This window comes from Hyperolius riggenbachi, chromosome 2 (genome assembly GCF_040937935.1).
Source record: "Hyperolius riggenbachi isolate aHypRig1 chromosome 2, aHypRig1.pri, whole genome shotgun sequence".
Classification (NCBI taxonomy): Eukaryota; Metazoa; Chordata; class Amphibia; order Anura; family Hyperoliidae; genus Hyperolius; species Hyperolius riggenbachi.
In genome coordinates, this window is record NC_090647.1 from 477624197 (window position 1) to 477646905 (window position 22709).

General features: G+C 43.9%; 1 protein-coding gene and 1 long non-coding RNA gene across 2 annotated transcripts in view; both read left to right on the forward strand.

Annotated features, from left to right (window-relative positions):
• LOC137547082 (uncharacterized) overlaps positions 1 to 22709 on the forward strand; it is a 554567-nt gene that overhangs the window by 519510 nt on the left and 12348 nt on the right. The gene's annotated exons all lie outside the window — the stretch shown is intronic.
• The window catches only part of CUX1 (cut like homeobox 1), a 541156-nt gene that overhangs the window by 506099 nt on the left and 12348 nt on the right, over positions 1 to 22709 (forward strand). Inside the window, exons 17-21 of the mRNA XM_068270263.1 lie at positions 3002 to 3108; positions 3518 to 3634; positions 7749 to 7832; positions 17119 to 17175; positions 21954 to 22034. Coding sequence (XP_068126364.1) covers positions 3002 to 3108; positions 3518 to 3634; positions 7749 to 7832; positions 17119 to 17175; positions 21954 to 22034 — 446 coding nt within the window. The remainder of the gene's footprint in view (positions 1 to 3001; positions 3109 to 3517; positions 3635 to 7748; positions 7833 to 17118; positions 17176 to 21953; positions 22035 to 22709) is intronic.

Below are 22709 nucleotides of genomic sequence, written 5' to 3' on the forward strand. Positions count from 1 at the left end.
CGATTCACCGGCGAGTGCTGGGTAGTGCCATCACACATCTCAGTGGGGCCTAAGCTGTGCTCACACGATATCCTAGCTCCCAACTGTCCCTCTTTGGGAACTAAATCCCTCTGCCCCTCTTTCTACTTCAATTGTCCCTCTTTCAGGGCTGTATTTTTCTACTGAAAAATGCGTAGTTTACTCTAAATGTTATTTTATTTACATTGGTATATTTCTTATTTTTAAATGATAGGGTTTGGAGAACTAATGAGGACCAGTGTGATCTGTTGCTTCTGAATTTTTTCTGGTGTTGCAGATGCGTGTCTTAAGGTAGCCATACACTGGTCGATTTGCCATCAGATTCGACCAACAGATAGATCCCTCTCTGATCGAATCTGATCAGAGAGGGATCGTATAATGCCTTTACTGCAAACAGATTGTGAATCGATTTCAGCCTGAAACTGTTCACAATCTGTGGTGGTGGTGCTGCCGCCGCTCCCCCCCCCCCCTCTTCCCGCCGCATACGTTACCTGCTCCGCCGGCGCGACTCCCCTGGTCTCTGCTGTCTTCTTCTCCGCTCTGGTCTGGTCTCCGGGTCCGGCAGGCTTCACTTCTTCCTGTCTGGGGGAAGTTTAAACAGTATAAACAGTAGAGCGCCCTCTACGGTTTAAACTTCCTGCCGGGACAGGAAGAAGTGAAGCCTGCCGGAACGGTGACCAGACCAGAGCGGAGAAGACAGCAGAGACCAGGGGAGTCGCGCCGGCGGAGCAGGTAATTTATTGCAGCTGTATTGCGTCAGTCGTCGGGCACTCAAACGCCGTTAGCGACGCGCTCCCTACCCGCGGGCAATCGACGGTAATTTCCCGCACGGAGCAATCGACGGAATCGATCTATTTCGGGACGAAATAGATCGAAATTTAGTGTTAACGTTAACGATTTGACAGCAGATTCGATCCCAGTGATCGAATCTGCTGTCGATCGGCAGGGAATCGGCCTAGTGTATGGCCAGCTTTAATGTGTGCCTGTTTCTTATCTCAAAAAGTTGGGAGGTGTGCAATATGATGCATTTTGATATGCTGTAATCCACCACATGCCAAGCACTGACACACCTGCGGCTACAAACTCAGGCATTCACCTGCATTCATTTGCAGCCAGAATGCACTTGGTGGCCAACAGATTATAGGCCTACATTGCTACATTATTTGATTTATTAATTGAATTAATAATTGCTACATTAGTGAAGTGTTTCTTTCCTGCCAGGAAGTTGTGATTAGGGATGGTCAATGAGATGCAGGATTATGCACATTTTGTTTGAAAATGTATGTAGCTCAGGGCTGGATTTACCATAAGGCACTGTAGGCATGTGCCTAGAGGTGACTGAAGATGGAAAGGCAGCTTACTCCCCTCCGAGCACCTCCCTCCTTCCCTATGCAGAGTTCCGAGTGGAGCATAAATGACAGATTACTCACCCTGGTCTCGGCATTCCACTGGCAAGATCTCAGTTGGAGGCACCTCTAGCTACTTAATATTGAGAGTTCTTCTGGCTACCAAATAATAAAGGGCAACTGTAGCTACTTATGAGGGGCAAGGGAAGTAAGGGAGAAGTGACAGCTGGGCCAGCCAGCACACTTGCGGTGTGGTTTAACTGGGTTTTGTAGGTTCATGGAGGGTGAAGTCTCGGGTGCCAGGACATCTCTGCCGATAGGCTTCTGTGATGTAAGTCCGAGCCTGATGTAGCTTGAAAATTAAGCAATCAAATCCCACTAAAGCAGGGATGTCAAACCAGTCCTTCGAGGGCCGAGGTCCTCATACATTTTTTACACCGCTCAAATGAATTGATGGGTCCGAATCAGGAAAGGTGTGGCCATTCAGGTAGAACACATTCCTGTCTTTCTCAGTCCATCCTAAACAGTGGCATGGATCTGGCCCCAGGCCTGGAGTTCGACACTTGTGCACTAAGGAAACATTTGATTGGTCCATTTTCAAGCTGCATACAGAACATTTGCATACCAAATTTGCATAATCCTGCATCATCTCAGAATTATTTGCATCTCATTGATCATTGCTAACGGTCACTATCCATTTTGTTTGGTTTGCTTTTGGCTCTTGTAAAGAGAACTGCCTTATTCCTCATATACTCGTACCTTTCGGGGTTTACCTGTTGCTGTAAAAGGCATAAGTCACAAAGTACAATGCTGCATATTTAGGGGTGGTGTCCTAAAGTCCAAAGTGTATGGATCAGAATTTGTTTCCCAAAAAGCTTCCACTACAAATGAACACACATCACTACAGTGTAAAAATACATTTTTATTTGTATGAATGCACTTATCTAGAGCAGGTTCATCCACCAGGCAACTTAGGCAAGTGCCTGGGGCCTAGAGGGTGTTGAGGAGCCCATCTGCCACCTTCCATAACCTCTCTCCACTTCAGCTTACCAAAAGGACCACAAGGGGGCCCCAAATCTACTTCCTTGCCTACGGCCCCATTACATATTAAAGTGGTATAAAACCCGGACATAATAATCAATAAAAACATGTTTTCCTACTTTTTATATGCCATACAGTTATCATATTTGCTTTTGTGCATAAGTATTATTATTCATTTGCGTTCCCAAAGTACACTTTTTTTTGCTCTGAAAGCTGACTTTGCATTTTATTCATAACTGCTTTATTCATCTTCTAACGTAAGCAGAAATGCTTTCTGATGCTTTCTGATTGTCTCATTGTCTTCAGGAGAGTTTGCAGTGTCAGAGAAGGGCTTATTTACATTTCTCACTTGATACAATTAAACACAAGATAACATTATCTCTAGTTCGGATTCACTGCAGGGGAGCTTCTAGCCTGCGTTTAACCCTTTGAATGCTGTTCTAGTAAAAAAAAAAAAAAATTCTGGTTGTATATAATATGCTGTAAATAATCTATTAAAGCAAAGAAGAAATGCGGGTTTCATTCCGCTGTAATCCATCTCTGCACTTATTCTGTACACGTTTAGTTATAGTATGAATTGCTGATTTCCATTTCAGGCTATCCTCCAAGTGCTGCCATCCCAGAAGGTCAGATGGATTCCCTCCTTTCAATTATATCCAGTCAGAGGGAGCGCTTCAGGGCTAGAAATCAGGAGCTGGAAGCGGTAAGATGATGCACACAGGACTGTCCTACTGGCCACAAAATTCATAAAATACAAAGAAAGTTTGCTCTTAATTTTACTGAAAAAAGATAATTACCGATTGCTTCAGGTGACCATTTAGGGATGATTGCTGTACAGACATGCTGATTGGCTATTCGCTGAGCAGCCAGTACTGTTCTATGAAAGGAGAGAGGATGCGATGGTATGTTTAAACCTAACTGCTCTTCACTGCACGTTTACATCAGCAATCACCTGCACTGTTGTTACATTCAATTGATCTGACAAATATCTGCCAAATCAATCTTCCAGTGTGTGTGTGGCCTGCTAAGCTGCATTATGTTCTACTAGAAGTAGCTTTGTTTACATGGGACTCTATGAAAGACATCATGTGGTTTTTGTCACTTATGAACAGGAAAATCGCATGATGCATCACACAATGAGAGCCCTCCAGAGCGAGCTGGACAACCTGAGAGCCGACAACATCAAGCTGTATGAGAAGATTAAGTTCCTGCAGAGCTACCCAGGAAAGGTGAGGCTTGTTATGTGACTTCATACAGTGTGACTTGTTCATCATACAGGCAGGACTTCTGCTACCAAGAATGTAACCAGACATAGAATTGTCCATACATTACTCGATTTCTGGCATCAACATGTGATCGAATCTGGCAAAGACTGATTCGACAACGTGGCCGCCCGATCGTCATTTTGTTCATTTTCAAGCTAAAATCGTTCGAAACAATCGATCCTGCATGATGGAATAATGTTGCGCAAAAGTGCTCGGTTGAGTGGGCTACGGTAGCAGCGTTTGATTTCCCGTAGGACTCAGGGGACTCCTGGCCTTTCTTCCCAATGGAAAATATGTAAACCAACCAGGTCCTTGGTGAGTGACGCTGGCTCACCTGTTTCCTGGTGCACCTCCTCCTGTGTCCCCTGTCGTTCTTCATGGCCGCTGGGGGCACGTGTACCCTGTGGCCCCACCACATGTGCATGACGTCCGCACATGCGGCAGGGTCACGTGGTACAGGCGCCCCCAGTGGCCACAGAGAAATTCTTTGGACACAAGAGGAAGCGGACAGGTGAGCCTGCATCACTCATCACAGGCCCAGGGGTACAAAGTACATGGGGGAGACCTGGGGGGAAAGGGGGGTTGTGGAGGAAATTTGTTTGCACTACACTGGCAGCAACAGCTTTCTCTCTGATCAGATTCAAAGAGGAAGAGATCTATCTGATGGTCAAATCTGCTGATCATCTGCCAGTGTATAAGCACCTTAAGATATTATCATTAATGGATGGCACAATAACCTTTACCTCCTTTACAAATGTTATTTGATATTCTTAATAAATGTGCAGCCATTTCTAATAGTTATACTCCAGCACCTGATCACAAAGTTGTCGTGTAACACACTGAACATTGAGCCTGTAGGATGCAAGGATCCCTAACGCAAATGGCCACTGCTGTCAAGTATTTGGATTGGGTCATGGAGTATGCAATATGTCTATTCACAATATTCTGACATGCATAACATTTGCATCAGCTCAAAATTATTAGCATCTTATTATACATACATATTTTTTGCAAGATTAAAGCACACCTAAACCAGGAACCAGGATGATGTGGACATACCTGGGGTTTCTTAAAGCCCATATAATTTTTGTGGCTTCTCTGCTTTACTGGCAGCCTCTCAACTGTGGTGCATTCACACTATTCTTGTGCACGCTCCCAAATGGCTATGCATAGCATCCATAGTCTGGAGCATCCTGGGCATGCCCATTTACAATTGTTCCGAATTATATATGCCCAGGACAGTCAGACCTATCAGCGCGCATGAGAAGAGTGCGTGGAGAGGCCTGAGCATATACTGTGTTTTTTGTATTGCTGGCCTGCTGGGGGTGACCCAGAGTTCTTTACTTTGTGTTTTCAGGTTATCGTATTACCAATCTGGGAGTCACCATTTTATTCCCTCAGTTCAGATGTCCTTAAAAGCAATACAATTTATATCTCAGTATAATAAATGCAATCTGTGTTACATCTGACTTCCATTTTCCTTGTCCTTCAATGATCCCTGAAATACCAAATTATATACTGCAGGAATCCTTAAAATACCAAATGAAAATACAAATAAAGCATACATGTGGAAAAAAGGGCATATGGGTTTGCTGCCAGTAGAATATCGCTGAGATTAGCAATATTCTACTGAATTCCGATAGTGAAATATCTGTAATAATTACTAATATTTTACTATGACTAAACCCTACTCTCACTCAGAGCCCTCCGTCTACTGATTCCTAACCCTAAGAAATTTACCTTGTTTTACACATATCAGGGCCATTATAAAAGCCACGATTTGTGGCAAAGAAGATCAATTTCGCTGCCTGATAGGGGCTGCCGTCATGCGCCCAAATTTCCTTTCTTTGCTGCTAAATGCTAATCACAAGTTTTATAATGGGCGCCTATGGTTGCGCCTTTTTTTTACTGAAAGGGTTCCTGCACCCTTTTTTTCCTGCTTCGACAAATAAAATATTGAATGAGATAAAAAATCTTTGTGACCTGACACAACGTTTTTGACTGCCTACCAAATTGTTATTGTATATTTGAAAATCTTTTTGAATACTCAAATTATTTTTTCTTTTTTACTGCATAAAGTAATTTACCACATATTTTTACCAACTACATCTTATTGAATTGAAGTCATAGTGTGTATGGGGCTACTTTCCGCATGTTTTAATCATAAAATGAACCTAATTGTCCATTGACACTGCTGAGGGAAATGAGGACTGCAATGGGAGTTTGCCATCCACTGTTTCCCCATTGCCTGTAATGTTTTCCTGAACACAAGATGTTATTTACTTGGTTTCTTGTAACAGCATCATGTTAACAATCCCTCTGCAATGATGTTCAAAATTATATCATATTTTTGCCACTAGGGTGCGCATTTCTCCTTTATTATTAACTATCGCAGCATTTCATCTGTTGCTGTTATGCAAATTGTACTGAGATAACACAATGTTTTGCATCTGAGTGGCTAGTAAATGGATTCAAGTCTGTATTTTGGAGTCATGTCTGTAACAATAATATTTTAATGTGATTTTTCAAAACTAAACTGTAAGGAAAAAGAAATACATCATGCATTACTGCTTTGCAGAGGCCAGATTCTTCTCTCATTCTCTTAGCTTTTTGATTGAATTTTTACGCATCACAAATGGTGGGTGCTATTTTTTTTCTGGTAGTTTACTATATTCTAACTTTCAGTAAGCTCACCTCGAGCCAGTGCCTTTATCGAAGCAGGTAAAAAGTGCGCCAGAACTGCCCTGTTAAAATTGGTGCCACCACAGGCATCAATGTTAAACGCTGCGATTAGCGGCTATAAATGGTAATTTGGGCGGCACCTGAGGTTTATAGCAGCTATTCACATTTATAGCCACGGTTTAGCCTTTTATAGCCGTTAAACGCAGCTTTTAACATTGCCACCTATGGCAGTGGAAAATATTGGGGGGTAGGAGTGTGTGTGGGGTCTTTAGTGTTAGGGCCCGTTTCCACTATTGCGAATCTGCATGCGTTGTCCGCATGCGGATTCGCATAGCCAATACAAGTGGATGGCCCTGTTTCCACTTGTCAGTAATCCTGAGCATTTTTCTGTGCGGGAGAAATCTGCACGGAAGAGCCGTCAGAATTCGCATCCCGCACACCACTATGCGAATCGCCGCTAATGTATTTAATAGGGAAATCGCATGCGGTTTTGGCATGCGTATTTTACCGTGATTGCGCATAGAAACCAATGTTACATGGTTAAAATTGCATAAATACAAACCTATACGAAATCACGGTAAAATACGCATGCAGAATCGCACCCGCATGCGATTTCCTCAGCGGGAATTACAGGCGACACCGCACAAGTGGAAACGGGCCCTTAGTCAACGGGAGTACTTAGGGGTTAAGGTTGGGCAACAACGGGATGTGGGGGGTTATGGGTAGGCACCACCAGGAGCGTTATGGGTAGGCACCACCAGGGGTGTTAAGATCATGCACCACCGGGGGGTCAATGTTAGGCACCACCAGGTTGGGGTTATGCTATGTTTAGAAACCACCAGGGGGGTCTTAGGGTTAAGCTTCGGTAGAGGGAGGGTTCTGTGTGAGAGTAGAGGTAGGTCATAATTAAAATAGTAAAATATCAGTAATCTTTACCAATATTTTACTAAGTAGTAAAATAACAGTAATTTTACTGATATTGTACTAGCGGCTATCTCTGGTGCCTGTTTTGCATGTAAGCACTTTTGTGACCGAGTGGCACATTGAAATGAAGTAACATAGCTGCAGCTAATTGGCCATTACAATTTTTCAAGCATGATCACATTTTTGATCAGATTATTCAGATAAAACTCTAAGGAAACAGAGGAGCTGGTAGGAGCTGATCAATTGTTTAAAGAACTGGCCGATCAGCACGGCGGATTTTTTCTTTTAAAATTTCTGAATGATCTTATTGTTGTTTGCCAAAAATTGGATCATTGATGGGCACCTTTACCAACTTCTGCCTCCTGGGGTGGAGCTAATTTGCTAATCTGGAGAATATTTGGTTATCATTCGCACCAAGTTGGGTTGCATTATGGGAACACCAGTTTACTCCTTGTCTGTTTCTCTCTACCAGGGCAGTAAGAGTGATGACACAGAGATGCGATACTCCTCCCAGTATGAGGAGCGGCTGGACCCCTTTTCCTCATTTAGCAGAAAGGTGAGCTGGACACAAGCGTATCCACAGCATGTTGCTGCACTGACTGCAGGGCGGGATTATATGACCACTAAATGCATATGTTTGCATATGTGTAAAATGTACATTTGTGTCAGAGTGAAGTGCGCTGTAAATTTCTTTTCTCCTGTTTTGTTGTCTGTTTCAATAGATTGTAAAAAAATCTGACAGATCTAACAGATTTCGCACTAGTCGATCTCCTCTTGAGGGATTCTCAGAGTTTTACTTTATTTTAAAAAAAAAACACCGCTTACTGAACAGCAGTGGTTTAGTCCATTTGCCAAAATAGTGTGCAAGCGAAAAAGGAGGCTGGCCCGGTATCTCTGTATAGACCCTTTTCATAGAGTGCTTTTGTTAAAATAGAAAACCCTGAGGATTCCCCTTGAGGAGATGGACTAGTCTAAAGCCTGTCAGATTTGTACTGCCTACCGTAAGCAACAGCAACTTATAGTGCATTTGACTATGGGACAAATGTGCATCTTATGGGGTTTTAAAATGGTGGTCCTTTAACAAGAGTAAATGTTATGACTATATACCTGAATAGACATAAATTAAGGAACCACTTTCGCAAAAAAAAAAATAAACATTTAAATAAAAAAAATGAGGTATAAATTACTTTTCTGCAATGTTTTTAGTCACTTACGATACGGAGTAAAAATCTGACACATCTCCTCATGGGGGACTCTCAGGGTTTCCTCTATTTTCAAAAGCGCATACTGAACTGCAGTGGCTTAGTCCAAAGTTGCCTGACATCTTTTTATAGATTCTTTCCAAGGGAATGCGTTTGTAAAGAATAAAATAGATATTGAGAATACCTCATGAGAAGATGGACTAGTTCAAACCTCTCAGATCTGTCAGATTTTTACTGCCTACTGTAAGCGACAGCAACACAAGAGAAAAGTAATTCATAGGGCCTGATTTACAAAGCGGTGCTAACAGTTAGCACGTAGGTGAAAAGCCCTTTATCACACCTAAACTCAGTTTAGGCATGATAAGTTTAGGCGTGATAAGTTTAGGCGTGATAAGTTTAGGTGTGATAAGTTTAAGCACCAACTGGGTTAGCACCGCAGTGCACAGCTGATCAAAAGTTTTGCGCTAGCAAAGTCTAGTGCACTTCGCATAGAGTTTAATGGCGCTGCTTTGCGTGCGGGACTTTGCGCGCAATCTAAACTTATCATGCCTAAACTTATCACGCCTAAACTTATCACGCCTAAACTGGCTTTTAACCAGCGTGGTGCAATGGTTATCACGCCTAAAGTCTCTAACTGGGTTAGTTTTACTCTGGAAGAAATGTACTTCTTATAAGTATATTTTTAAAATTTTACAATTTTTCGCAATAATGGTCTTTTGAAATAAAGTTTTATTACTGGTTGCTAATCTAAAGGTCTGTAGGCTCCCACGAGTGTCTGTCTGCAAGTGTAGTGGCTGGATAGTGTAATGGTTAAGGGCTCTGCCTCTGACACAGGAGACCTGGGTTCAAATCTCGTCTCTGCCTGTTCAGTAAGCCAGCACCTATTCAGTAGGAGACCTTGGGCAGGTCTCCCTAACACTGCTACTGCCTAAAGAGCGCGTCCTAGTGGCTGCAGCTCTGGCGCTTTGAGTCCGCCAGGAGAAAAGCGCGATATAAATGTTCTGTGTCTGTGTCTGTGTTTGTTAGTGGTGTATCTAACAACTCTGTTGAACAATCACTAAAGTAAATGATGGGATTCTGTAATGCAGAAGATTCAGCACACATGTGTAATTACTCCAGAGTAACTTGAATTTGAATCAGATATGGCCAAGCTGAGATGGAGAAAATATTGCATTGAACTGGTCAGCATATCTGTCTGCAAGCAGTCTACTCTGTGACTTGGCAAACGGGACCTTTGGACGGTAAAATTACCAGTCATCTCCAATTCCCGATAGTGGGAAATCAGTCATTTTACCAATGTTCTACTATGCCCTATTTCCAACAGTAAATCAATTAATTCTCCTAGGCCCCTCTGTAACCTAATTCTCACACTAGCTCACCCCTATCTACGACTAATACTAACCTCCCCCACCTACTCCTAACACCCAGCACAGCAAGCTCATGGTGAACCAGAACCCCTAGGAGTGTGTAAGGGACTAAAAGGGACCAAAAAGTCATTTTACTAAAGCACTGTGCAAAGGAGAAATATGCCTTCTTAAAGGACCACTATCGCGAAAATCATAGAAAATGTTTTAAAAAAGGAAACACAAATAATAAGTACCGTATGTCTCTTCCAGAGTAAAATGAGACATAAAGTAATTTTCTCCTATGTTGCTGTCACTTACAGTAAGTAGTAGAAATCTGACATTACCGACAGTTTTTGGATTAGCCCAGCTCCTCATGGGGGTTATTTTCAAAAGCACTTAGTGAATGGCAGTTGCTCCGTCCAACTGCCAAAAAAGAGTGCAAACAGGTGTGTGTGTGTGTGTGGGGGGGGGGGGGGGGTCTGCATCTTTATATAAATCCTTTTCAGGGATTGCCTCTTTAGAAATAATAAAGGCCATGCTGAGAATCCCCCATGAAGAGATGGATTAGTCCAAAACCTGTTGGTTCTGTCAGATTTCTGCTGCTTACTGTTAGTGACAGCAATATAGGAGAAAAGTAATTTATGGCTCATTTTACTCTGCAAGAAACCTACTTCTTATTTGTATATGCTTACATATATTTTAAATCTTACAACTTTCGCAACAGTGGTCCATAAAACAGAAGGTATTTGCGATTATTCAGGTTGGAGTGAGCATATGAGGTTTCCCACAATGTCCCACAAAGGGAAAATTTGCATATTCAACAGTGATACATTGTGGGAGGCCTCATATGCTAACTTCAACTTGAATAATCTGTTTTAAGAAGGTAAATGTCTGCTTTGCATGGTCAAAACTCAGTCACACATATATTCACATTGATTCTAGCTGACTAGCGATTAGTGCCCAGTAAGTGGATCAGGTGAGCAATGTGTTTTTTACTCCTCCATTTATTTGCCCAGCCTTTATTCTCCTCAGGTTATGTGAGGACAGGGCTATTCATGCCATTCACCGATAGCAGGACTGCTCGGAGGATAATAGATTGGACTGTTAGAGGTTTCCATGCTGTGTTTGCTGCTACTTGATGCCAAATGATAAAATGCACGCACAAGTTTATAGATCTTCTCCATGGAAATAAACTTGCAGACTTACTTAGTGGTCTTGATGTTTCTGAGATAAAACCACAAGATGCTCCTTCCAAAAAGACTCTTGATGGAATGCGTTTTCTGAGATTTGCATAAAGAAGCCATTTGTCTTTTCTGTGCGGACCATAAAAGCATTCCTTTCCATTTTACTGTCTTCTATTGATTGCTGCACTTAAATTGTTATTTACTCGTGTCCCACCATCCCATCCTCCCAACACACACACCCCACCAGCCAGTGATTTTTGTAAGGTCTGTTTGGTCCTGTCAGCAGCATCTGATGGCAGCACTACCATGCAGGGGGATCTGCTTGTGGTTTGCCACACAATTATGTAGGAACAGGAAAGAGCACTAAGTGGAGGGATGCGCAGTGCTCTGACCAGGCTGAGGAGACTAGAAGGGCGTGGAACATACATTAAAAATCATATTCATGATCAGATAACCTGCTGTATGAAAATGTGAGATGAGTCTGCTGGCGCACACAACTGGAAGAATGAGGACAGAGTTATGGAGATTAGTAATCACGGTTGCCAACCTAACTTTCTAATTTCTCACAGACGAAAGGGCCACAAAAATCTGGAAAGCCAAACTTTTGGACGGACAGGGGGTGGAGTCACCAGTGTACTTTTAAAGTGTGTTGTGGGTGAGGCTAAACCGTGGGCTTGATCACTTTTTTCACATTTTTTAAAAGCTTAATTAGTGGCTGCAGCAGGCTATTTCATACCTATCTGGTGTTTTCAATTAGCAACCTCTGTGAGCAGCCTGTGTATGCATGCAGCATGTTACTTTTATTCGAACGACATAAAAAGCTTCTTGAGTGAGGTGACACATGGGCATGTATGGGGACTGCAGGAGGTCAGACTTAAAAGGGAAGGTGCGAGCAGGAAAAAAAAATAAGATCTATTTACCTGGGGCTTCCTACAGCCCCTGGCAGCCTATGTGTCCCTTGCTGCAGCTCTGGGGTTCCAGGATCCCCTCTGTTCCAGATGCCGACCTCAACAGGTCGGCATATTCATGCTCAAGTTGCTTGGAGCATACTGTGGAGGCGCAGAAGTACTGCGCCTGCACAGAATGCTCCAGACCACATGAGCGCGATCAGAAGCAGCACGGTCGCACGCAGGCACAGAAGATGCCAACCTAAGGGATCCCGGGACACCGGAGCTACGGCGAGGGACACATAGGCTGCCGGGGGCTGGAGGAAGCCCCAGGTAAGTAGATGTTATTTTTTTTCCTTCTCGCACCTTCCCTTTAACCACTTGAGGACCACAGAACTAAATCGCCGTAAAGACCATGCCATTTTTACTGAAATGGGCCACTGCAGCTTTAAAGGAAAGGTTCAAGCAAAATAAAAAAATGAGTTTCACTTACCTGGGGCTTCTACCAGCTCCATGCAGCCATCCTGTGCCCTCGTAGTCACTCACTTCTGCTCCAGTCCCCCGCTGGCAGCTTGCCGACCTCGGAGGTCGGCGGGACGCATTGCGTACTTTTTACGCATTCCCGCTAATGCAGGAACATTAACACATACATTTTTACACGTTACTGGTTCAATGCGTACATTTTTGAAATGCGTAAAAATGTACGCAATGCGTCCCGCCGACCTCCGAGGTTGGCAAGCTGCCAGCGGGGGACTGGAGCAGCAGTGAGTGACTACGAGGGCACAGGATGGCTGCATGGGGCTGGTAGAAGCCCCAGGTAAGTGAAACTCATTTTTCTATTTTGCTTGGACATTCCCTTTAAGGCCAAGCTGCAGGGCCGCTCAACACACCACACAAATGATCACCGCCTTTTCTCCCCACCAACAGAGCTTTCTGTTGGTGGGGCCTGATCGCCCCCCCCCCCCCCCCCCCAGATGTTTGTTTGCTTTTTTACAATTGTTATGTTTTTGTTTTTGTTTTTCATAAATAAACATTTTTCTTTTATATTTTCCACCCTCTTTCCCTCCCTCTCCCGGCCAGCCTATCACAGCGAACGGCCTTGTTCCCCAGGCGGACAGCCGTGTCACACGGCTGTCGCCAGTACAGCGCTGCTGTAGATCGCATGTTAAAAGACAGCGGTTTCGCCGCCTAACAGTCTCTGAGCAGCGAGCGCCACTGGGAGACTGAAGGCGGAGCACATCTCCTGCAGTAGCTCTTTTTCTTGTTCCCCAGGGGGACAGCCGTGACACATGACTGTCGCCAGTACAGCGCTGCTGTAGATCGCATGTTAAAAGACGGCGGTTTCGCCACCTAACAGGCGGCGAGCGCCGTTGGGAGACTGAAGGTGGAGCGGATCTCCTGCAGTAGCCGGCCCCAGGACTTGACAACAATTGACGTTAGGCGGTCCTGAGGCTCTCACCGCCGCGGCCACGCCCATTGGCGTGACGCAGTCTTGAGGTAGTTAAGTACAGCATTCAAATGCTTAAAAAAACCATCGTATCAAGCAAGTCTAGAAAGCATTGTGCGAAAGTCCATTTATTTCTGTAATTCAACTTAAAAGGTGAAACTAATATATGAAATAGGAACCCTTTGCAGATGTTTTGGATTCATTGGGTATCATTCATAAAGCATTTCCGCATGCGGAAATGCTAAAAACAGCTGACTTTACCGACCACTCGGCAAAGTCAGCATTCATAAAGGCTCTTTCCGCATGAAAAAATGACATTCCCGTGCAGAGCGATACATTTCCGCCTTGTGCGGAGTTTTTCTAGATGAATCTAGAAAAAGTAACAAACACATCCATTCATAAACATTAGAGCAAGCGGTATCCGGAAGGAAAATACCGCTTGCTCGACACTAGCGATAGGTGGGCGGAATACATGTAAATGAATGGGACGGACCTCCCAAGCAGCATCAGGCAGAGGAGCGCACGGAGGGAATCGGGCAGCTTTTATGTTTCCGCATGTCTTCCGCCACGCTACCGCCAGCTTCCTTCAGAAAACCTCCGCACTTCTACCGCAACAGGCAACTTCTTTATGAATGCCCACCCAGAAGTCTTAATTACCAGTTGCGGAGAAGAACGGTGTTTTCCCGCACTACCGACAGCATCTTTATGAATGATACCCATTATCTGATTAGAATCTGACACTTTGAGCCTAGAATATGAAACATTTTCACAATATCGAAAGGTCTGAAATTTTTTATTTGGGGGTTTTCATAAGCTGTAAGCCATAATCATCAACATTATAACACATACAGGCTTGAAATATCTCGCTTTGCATGTAATTAGTCCATTTCATACAGTATATTAGTTTTACCTTTTAAGCTGAATTACTGAAATAAATGAACTTTTGCACGATAGTCTAATTTTTCAAGTTTCACCTGTACAAATGATTTTCTAGCAACCTTATTGAAGTTACTACGCTAGAACGGGCTCCCGGTGTCCCTGGGATTTTTCTTTTACATGATCGACTGAATCATCCCGATCAGAGAAGACCATCTCAGTCACCATTTTGGCTGGTGTGATGTTAGGATAAAAGCAGTATTCTAGTTTTCCAGTCATGAAAAGAGGAAGTCTGACATAATGGATCATTACAATGAGACATGTGTGTGCCACAATTATAAATAGATGCAAAATATACTAGCAGGCACAGTGACTGATTAGTAAGCGTTAGCACCTTAGGTACTGAATGATCATTATGAAGTTAATGATGTATGTGATAAATTCCAAGGGTACACAGATTATTGCTGACATATTATGAAGAATGGAGATGGAAAACAAGACTCTTGCCTGCAAATATTCCATAGTATTACCAGCAGACTAGCCACAAACCTGTATATACGGTATGATAGCCGCCCATTGAAAAACTGCACTCTGCCGGCTGCTGTCACGATTGCTGACTCAGTAAACATTGCATTCAGCTAATGCACAGGCAAAGGACTTGCTCTCATCTTATAGAAAAGAGCTCATGCAAGGCTCCATTATATAAAAACACATATACAATTAGTGAGTGCTGTTTTACACGTCCCATTGGCCAAACCAGAGGAGGCTCAACTGCAGTACTGCCCCCTCACTGCTCCTGTACCCCAAACTGCTAATACTTTACAACACACTGCTTCTTCTGCACCCCAGACTGCTGATACTGCCCCAATGCAGCTTCTCCTGCACCCCAAACTGCCTGCCACGGTTGCATCCTATACGTCCCCCCCCCCTTCCCCTTGTGCCCTTCACTGCTCCTCCTGTACCCCCCACCGGACGTAGGGTGGCATATTGACTGATCCGTGGCTGCAGATTTGCCCTGGAAAGAAAGTGGTGGTGGCTGTGGGCTGTGTCCCCGTCCTCTGCCCTCCCCTACCCGAGCTGTGTGCAAATTTACCGATCCGTGGATTTGCACTGCAAACAGATTGGCTTTGAGTTGTGTCCCAGTCCTCTCCTCACCCCCAGCAGAGAGGCGCTGCGTGACATATTTACCATACATTCATGCATCCACCACCCGCTGTGCGGTGTCCCTACTGACATGGAGAGTGGTGCCTGCTTCTTATGCACGCTAATCCACGCCGCCAGAAATCCTCTTTATTGGTAAGTCGGAGCCTCATTTGCTTTGACGCTCTTAGTGGCGTCACTGAGATGAGACTCTGACTAACCAATAAAGAGGATTTCTGGCGGCGTGGATTAGCGTGCATAAGAAGCAGGCACCGCTCTCCATGTCGGTAGGGACACCGCACAGTGGTTGGTGGATGCATGAATGTACGGTATATATGTCACAAGGCGCCACTCTGCTGGGGGTGAGGAGGGGACGGGGACACAACCCAGAGCCACCAATTTGTTTCCAGTGCAAATCCACGGATCGGTAAAAATGCACGCAGCTCAGGTTGGGGAGGGGACAGGGACACAGTCCACAGCCACTACTTTGTTAGCAGTGCAAATCCGCGGCCGGGGATTAGTAAATATGCCATGCCGCTCTAGAGGCGGACTGGTGACACAGTAGTGACTCACGTGTAAGCCGAGACTCCCACTTTTAGGACACTCTTTTTTTGTCCCAAAAACTCGGCTTATACATGAGTATATACGGTATGTGGACCAGCAATTGGGACAACCTTTGTGTTGGGGGGTTGCAGACAATGCTGAATCCGGCACGTCGTAGTGTCACCCCTAGTATGTATGTATGTATGTGCTTATACTGGAAAGTAAACCAGCTACACAGAGTTTGTATGTTCTCCCACATCCCAAAAACATACAGATAAGTTCATTGGCTTTCCCTTCAAAAAATGTGCCCTAGACTATAGGCTCATACACACATCAGACTATAGTCTTTGGAAAATGAAAGATCACAGACCAATCTTACCACCCTTCATGTAGTATGAGAGCCATACTCTACACAGTCTTTTCTATGGAGCTGAACTCCACATCAGAAAAAAATCTTTGCAAGATGCTGCACACACAGATGCTGTACGGACACAAAAGATCAGTATCTGCAAAAGATCTGTTCCTGCCAAAAATCCATTCCTGCAAATTGCAATGATAGTCTATGAGCGCTGCAGATCATCATACACACATGATTTAACTGACATTCATCTGCAGATCAAGCAATCATCTGCACATCTGAAAATCCATCCTGGTGGATCTGATCTGCTGATGAATGTCAGTTAAATCATGTGTGTATGATGATCTGCAGATCTCATAGACTATCATTGCAATTTGCAGGAATTGATTTTTGGCAGGAACAGATCTTTTGCAGATACTGATCTTTTGTGTCTGTACAGCATCTGTGTGTGCAGCATCTTGCAAAGATTTTTTTCTGATGTGGAGTTCAGCTCCATAGAAAAGACTGTGTAGAGTATGGCTCTCATACTACATGAAGGGTGGTAAGATTGGTCTGTGATCTTTCATTTTCCAAAGACTATAGTCTGATGTGTGTATGTGGCCTATGATGGACATGACTATGGTAGGGATTCCTCTGAGGAACAGTTAGTGACACGCCCATACTCTGTAAAGCACTGCAGAAGATGTCAGCACTATAGAAATAATAGTTATCGAACGTTCGTCCTCACAGGTTTGCTGTTACCTTTTTTGATGTGAAAATGTACACTTATTCCTGTAATTACATAAATGCCTTTGTGTAGCTACAAACAACTCATTTAATGCTCTTAATGCATTTTTTTTCTTTCTCTTTTTTATTTAAGGAACAACAACGGAAATATCAAAGCCTAAGTCCTTGGGATAAAGCCACTCTTGGCATGGTAAGTAGCTGCATGTAGTATTTTCATTACAAAAACTGCAGTGTGAAAGGAAAAAGAAAATCTTTCACACATTCATATCGATCCGTCCAATGTGTTTTAAGTGCTCTTTATAGGAGCTGACTGGAATTATATTAGCAGGTGAAAAGACTCATACTTGCATATTTAACCCATGTGGATGCCCAGACACACAGATCTGTGTACCTGTTGCCACCAGCTGTAGCCCGCAGCCGAAGAGCTCCACATCCCTCGCTGTTGAACATAGAGGTCTTCTCCGGCTGTCGTGTGAACCAGTGTTTGTGATTTTTCATTTTTAGTTTTGCAGCTTCCGGGATGCGCTTGACATTTGAGTGGTTAGGGAGGGGACCCTGTGGGAGACCTGCCTGCACGGGGCATCCCTGCTAGTGATGTAATCTACGATACATGCAACTGAAGCCTCCCACCTGAATGCTACCTAATTTATGCAATTCCTGCTAGATTTGGTACGGCAGGCAAAGGGTGTATGACAGTACACCTGATTAGCTGACTGACGCCTGCTGACCAAATAAAGGTAGGAAATTGCTTTAGCTGGGAGTGAGCAATTGTATGTGTTGCAGTTAGCATTCAGAGGCAGTGGGGGTGAATTCCCTGGTGATGTGAGAGGTCCAGGGCTCGCCTGCACTGTCCTCTGGGTATCGCATGGTGGTGTGGAGGCCCCGGCCAGTGAGAGAGTCCGGGGCCCCCAGCTGTTGTGCGAACCAGTGTTTGTGTCTCTACTCCAAGCCCAGTCCGTCCGTGGCAGAAGAGGGACACAAGCTGGCAGAAGTGTGTGTGTGTGGGGGGGGGGGGGGGAAGGCACCCAAATGAGAATAAAACCTCACCTCAATGATAAAACACGACAGTTAAACAAAAAAGTTTTACTACGCACTGGCAGCGCATTTCATGGGTCTCTGGCACTTCCTCGGGCCAATAACAGTGCCAAGCAGAGACGGGTTTGTGAGTCTCCACGTGCCTATTTGGTTGCTCGTGTTGTAACCTAGCTTTGTGAATACCATTCCTTTGCTTATTAATTTTTTATTTTCATACCAGTGGCAAATTGCGCTCAACTGAGCCCAAATTGGGCTCCTGGTTTCTGTGTGCTTTTTTTTAACGTGCCAAGTCATTTTACCCCCATCCTGGTTAATGCTGGCAGCTCTATTAGGGCATTGCCCTGCTTTCTACAACTCTTACAGTGTGCGCTCTTCTCTCTTGTCCTTTGCTCCACCCAGAGAAATACATACAGAACATAGCTTACACTGAATCTACACAGCGTTTTGTATTTTTTCCTCTAAGGCCCCGTTCACACTTGCGGTTCTCTGCCAAACGGACCGGATGACCTGACCGGATCCGGACCGGATCGGAACCGTACGGTTCTGATCCGGATCCGATCCGGATCCGGTCAGTTTGCATCAGGTGTTCATCAGGATGCGATCCGGATCCGTTTGGCAAAAGATAGCAGAAAAGGAATAAAAATGTTGGGGTCTGGGAGGTCAGCAGAAGGTGGACCCGTGGAATCAGGCCCTCCGCTGTTTAGCACTCACCTCCACCTCCGACATACTGCTAACATCTCCAGCACGTTTAAAATCACTGCTGCTCCACTCCAAAATGCTTGCCCATGTGTCCCCATCCAAAATCGCCGCTTCAATACGCATAGGAAGTGGGGTAGAACATCCGGATTTTTAGCCAGTGTGTTGTGCGCTCTCCGGTTCTCATTGGTTTGTATTGGCCGGATGGTGCAGTCCGGCTCCGCTCCGGATACGGCTGCCGGAGGAGCCGGACCAAAAAATAGCGCATGTTGGGTCTTATGCCGGAGTCCGGATCCGGTCCGGATCCGGTCCGGATGAAACGGACGCATGTGAACGGACGCATAGGCTTTCATTGCTATGCCGTGCGTCCAATCCGTCCGTTCTGCATGCGGTCCGGCTCCGGCACGGCGATTCCGGACGGCGACCGCTAATGTGAACCGGGCCTAACTTGAGCATGCTCTGCCTCTCTCCTGCTATGGAACTATAGCAGGCTTAGGGAATATAATAACAATAATATTATCTGGGACAACATTTCTTTACATCCTGAGAAAGTGTGCCATATTTTACAAAACGTGTAGAGTTTACTCACAAGCCTTGGGGTTATCAGAATTGTACATCTTTACTATGTATGTGACCCTCAAGGTGGTGCAGCAACCAAACATTTGCACCCTGCAAAACTTTGAGGTGTAAAATTTATGACGTATTGTACATGATTATACGTCCTATTAGTTGATTGACGACCACTTCTTTGTAGTCTTGTTTCTTATTTTAGAAATGTATGGACTTTTGTCTTTTTTTTTTTTTTTTTTTTTTGTGAATAAATGTTGTGTGTAGTATACTGTGTAAATGTGTATAGTATATTGATGCCAATATAAACACCACTTCTAATTCCCTTAAAAAGTTATAAATCACGTTAGGCGACACTTTCCAGACTAATGGATCAGTCTGTAGCTTTGAGCGGAATAGTTCAATGTTACCTAAAGTACCACTTGTGCTTGACCTTCTCTGGATCTTTACATCCATGTATCCATATGAATATGTCCTTCAAGGTTCTGACAGATGGATTCTTCTAGGTCTAGGTCAGAGATGTCAAACTCCAGTCCTCAAGGGCCGAAGTCCTTAAATATTTTTGCCACAGCTCAAATTAATTGATGGGACCAAATCAAAGGTGTGGTTCATAAAGTAGAACACATTTCTCTGTCCATGCTAAACGCTGGCATGGCATGGATATGGCTCTCGAGGACTGGAGTTTGACACCTGTGGTCTAGGTGTAGCAGACATGGTCACATGGTCGGGATAATTCCTCTACTAACAAGGCGGCATCTCTGTAGAACCTGTGGAACAAAGCTTTGCTGATATTATATAAAAATAAATTTTTACCTCAAATGTACTTTATTAAAAGTAATACGGTGCAACGGTCCCCGGTTTGAACCCCAGCCGGGTCAACATGTACAAGGAGTTTGTATGTTCTCCCTGTGTCTGTGTGGGTTTCCTCCGGGCATTCCGATTGCCTCCCACATCCCAAAAACACACAGATAAATGTATTGTCTTCCCACTAAAATTGGCCCTAGACTATGAGACATACACTGCAGGATACATACATAGACATATGACTATGGTAGGGAGTAGATTGTGAACTATGAGGGACAGTTAAGTGACAATATATTCTGTACAGCACTGAGGAAGATGTTGGTGCTATATAATACTAAATATTAATAATAATTCTTCCCAGATTTTGTGCATAGCTCCAGTAAGAAAGCATTTCCAAATGCCTGAATGCTCTCAGTTGACAGCCATTCATTAAAGATAAAGCCGGTGCAGTCACTATCCAGATCCTAATGGATAGACTTTACAGGATAAACACTGAGGCTGGCACTTTAATTGGTGGCAGATTTCAACTTTATTGATCACTAATTTTTAAATTATTTATTTTTATTAAAAGAGAATATAGTGCTGTGGGCTAAAAGGTGACTAAAAGCCATGCATAATGTATTATGGTAACTTTTAAGTGCGAAGTCCAACTTACAACACAGCGCCAGAGACAACAGCCTGTGCCAGAGAAATAAGGTTTCACACATGGCCTATATAGATGCATCAGAGTCTAACAGAGGATCCCTTATAAAATGTTAGTGTACTTATGCTTAAAGGAATCATCAGGCAAAAAAAAAAAAAAAATGAGTTTCACTTACCTGGGGCTTCTACCAGCCCCCTGCAGCCATCCTGTGTCCTCGTAGTCACTCACTGCTGCTCCAGTCCCCCGCTGCCGCCTGACAATTCCTTTAAGTGTCCTTAAGATGAAGCCCTGGCTACTATTGTAATTATACTTGCATTCTTTATTTTACCTCCGCCTTAAAGAATCTCTAACATGGCAAAAAAATGTACTAAGCTAGAGGGAAGCCTCCATATCAATCAGGTGCTTGGGGCCCCATGTAAAATTTGCACTGGGGCCCCAAGCTCCTTAGTTACACCACTAATTACAGTAGTAGCCAGGGCAGACCGCTAGATTTCTTTTAGCTGATTCTTGTTAACAAGTAGGGACTTTAGACTGTCACTATGGTAGGGAATAGATTGTGAGTTTCCCTTAATAACAGTTAGTGACATGACTATGTACTCTGCAAAGTGTTGTAGAAACTGTCAATGCCATATAAGTACATGTGATTTTTTAACTTGACCAACCCAGTGTACGTACATTTTAATGCCATATAGCTGCCGTGTACTGAGCTAATTTTAGCCACTACTTTGTACAGATTCACGCAGTGGCGTAACTAAGGTGCTTGGGGCCCCGGTGTGAGTTTTACATTGGGCCCAAAGCACTGTATTGATATGGAGCCCCAAAACCTACCAAGGACTGCTGTATTGTCAGAGAGGCGTTCATCACCAATAAAAAGCTTATAGGATGAATTAGAGAGGGCCCTTATTGGGCCCCTCTGGCCCAAGGGCCCCTTTATGGTCACAACCTCTGCATCCCCCATTGCTACGCCACTGGTGCCACGGAATATGTTGACACTTTATAAATCAATAATAATAATACACCCACTGACTCATTTCAGAAACCACGTTTTATGGGTTCATTTCAGAAACCACGTTTTATGGGTGCCACTTAGTATTAGGCTGCAGGTCTACAATGTCTTCTTAGCTCATAGATGCAAAATTACAGCACACATAAATCCACCTGGAAACAGTATGCATTTTCCCTCTGTTTAGTTAGGCTTAAGGCTTGTTGTATGTATCTTCTAGGGAAGACTTATCCTCTCCAATAAGGTGGCCCGGACCATTGCATTCTTCTACACTCTGTTCCTGCATTGCCTGGTCTTCCTGGTGAGTGACACTTTTTATCATAAGTTATGGCACCAGTTTCAATTCTCAAGCACTTTCTGCTAAAGTATTGTTATGAGTCTGTAGTAATCTACTTGAAAATACAGTATAAACTGAGATGATGGCCAAATCTGTTCTACAGCTTTGTTGAGAAAAACATGCAGTCCATTTAGTTCAGCTCTATATACTGCAAATGTGCCAGTTAATGGATTAGTGCAGGTGTTGAAGAATGAGTTAGAACGGTTTTATTATGTGTGAGCATTATTATATCAGTAAATGGTTGAGTTAGGCACTGGTTTGGCTGTAGACAACGGCTATTTAAGTCTCTGCCAACAGTGCTCCCTTTGAACTATAGCAATCAGCTATTCTACAAGTGAAGCACCAGCTGTTTTGATTTTGAAAGGTGAGTATTGTTTAGATGTTGGCCATTAGGAACAGGCATCACTATAAAGTGTTTGTGTCAGACTATTTTCACTTTTAGTGTTGTAATTGTCACTCCAAGTGCTGCCCCAATTAACCTCTTCTGACTGCATGGCATGGATTCACCAATGGCGAACTTCAACCCCAAAATGCCCAGCATGAACTTGTCCTAAAGTCAGATGCCCGTTGGTGTTTAAAGGATACCACAACTGACATGTGACATGTTGAGATAGACATGTGTATGTACAGTGCCTAGCA